The sequence below is a fragment of the Oratosquilla oratoria genome, chromosome 20 (assembly GCF_046742065.1).
Source record: "Oratosquilla oratoria isolate Oo_2021 chromosome 20, ASM4674206v1, whole genome shotgun sequence".
Classification (NCBI taxonomy): domain Eukaryota; kingdom Metazoa; phylum Arthropoda; class Malacostraca; order Stomatopoda; family Squillidae; genus Oratosquilla; species Oratosquilla oratoria.
In genome coordinates this window covers 58,327,665-58,329,069 of record NC_134796.1, presented here as the reverse complement: position 1 = coordinate 58,329,069, position 1,405 = coordinate 58,327,665, and the positions used below count along the sequence as shown (strand labels likewise).

Here is a 1,405-nt window from a genome sequence, read left to right as displayed (position 1 = left end):
TGGAAGAGGACGACTTCCAACGGCAAGCAAATCACCTAGCGGATGCTCTCACAGCTTCACCACGCTGCATTAACGCCATACCTTCTAATCCCCCGATTTTCGTTCCAGGATAACGAGGTCGACATCGCAGTGGTACACCGCCCACCATCACGTACCCGACAAGCACCTACACAACGATACCACGGCCTGCGGCCACAGCCAGACCAGAAAAGGACTACGACGACATTCACGAAACAGCTCTGTTACTACCACCACGCCAAGGCAAGGCATTGCCAACCAGGTTGCCAGTGGCAATAAAAAGAAAGAAAAAATTATAGGACGGCCGCCATGCATCATGGGCATGCAACGAGCATGCACTTCTTGATCGACACGGGCGCCGCACGTTGGAGGCAGTCCCATCAACCAGCATCCAACGTCCAACTCATCGCAGTCAACAGCACTCCGATATCAACATACGGCCGCCAACACCTCGAGATCAGCATCGACGTCACCAAATGTCAGCTGGTAGACACAGCCTTCCTCACCATCTCACCCATCGCTGCCACGCCCACCGAGTTCGCCCTTCAGGTAGTCGAGGTGACAGACAGCTTCGCCCACCTCCGCAACGCCTACCCAGATGTCTTCAAGCCCAAACACCGGCAACAGCCACAGACCCCTGCGAAACACGGAATCTGTCACTGCATAAAGACATCAGGCCCCCCGGTGTTCTCCAAGTTTCGTCGCTTGGCTCCAGACAAGCTCGCCGCAGCAAAACAGATCTTCGCCGAGATTGAGCGTCTAGGTATCTGCCAGAAGGCGTCAAGCCACTGGTCTTCACCACTCCACATCGTAACAAAGAAGGACGGCGCTCTCCGCCCCTGCGGGGACTATAGGCATCTCAACAATAAAAGAGCCAAACCACAACCCACTGCCCAACATCGACGACATCACATATTTTCTCCACGGCTCAAAAATCTTCTCAAAACTGGACCTTCTGAAGGGGTACTACCAGGTACTCATGCACCCGGAAGACATCCCAAAAACTGCTGTAACCACGCCCTTCGGCACCTTCACACTTAATTACAGCTGTTTTGGCCTGCGAAACTCTGGGGCTACCTTTCAACGAATAATGGACAGTATCTTAGACGACTTACCTTTCTTCGCTTGCTACATTGATGACATCCTTATTTTGTCATCATCTAAAGAGGAACACCTCCACCATCTCTCCGAGGTCCTGGGCCGCCTTCAGCAGGACGGCCTGGTGGTACACTACGACAAGTACGTATTCGGCGTTCTACCAGATGGCCTGAAGCCATCATAATGCCCTGACGCCACTTCCACCTCCTGCACAGCCCTGCTCTGCGGATGGATTTTCAGATTCAGCATTCCAGAACACATCACGTCCGACCGCGGCACCACCTTCACT

The 1,405-nt window shown here is 53.5% G+C and overlaps 1 protein-coding gene across 1 annotated transcript; it reads left to right on the top strand.

Annotated features, from left to right (window-relative positions):
* The first annotated feature begins 327 nt into the window (after positions 1–327).
* LOC143036352 (uncharacterized) lies at positions 328–1,059 on the top strand. Its single transcript, XM_076203600.1, has one exon. The coding sequence runs from the start codon at positions 328–330 to the stop codon at positions 1,057–1,059; it is 732 nt and encodes a 243-aa protein (XP_076059715.1).
* The last annotated feature ends 346 nt before the right edge of the window (positions 1,060–1,405 follow it).

Coding starts and splice junctions, on each gene's coding strand:
- LOC143036352 (XM_076203600.1), top strand. CDS start 328: ATGCATCATGGGCATGCAACGAGCATGCACTTCTTGATCGACACGGGC.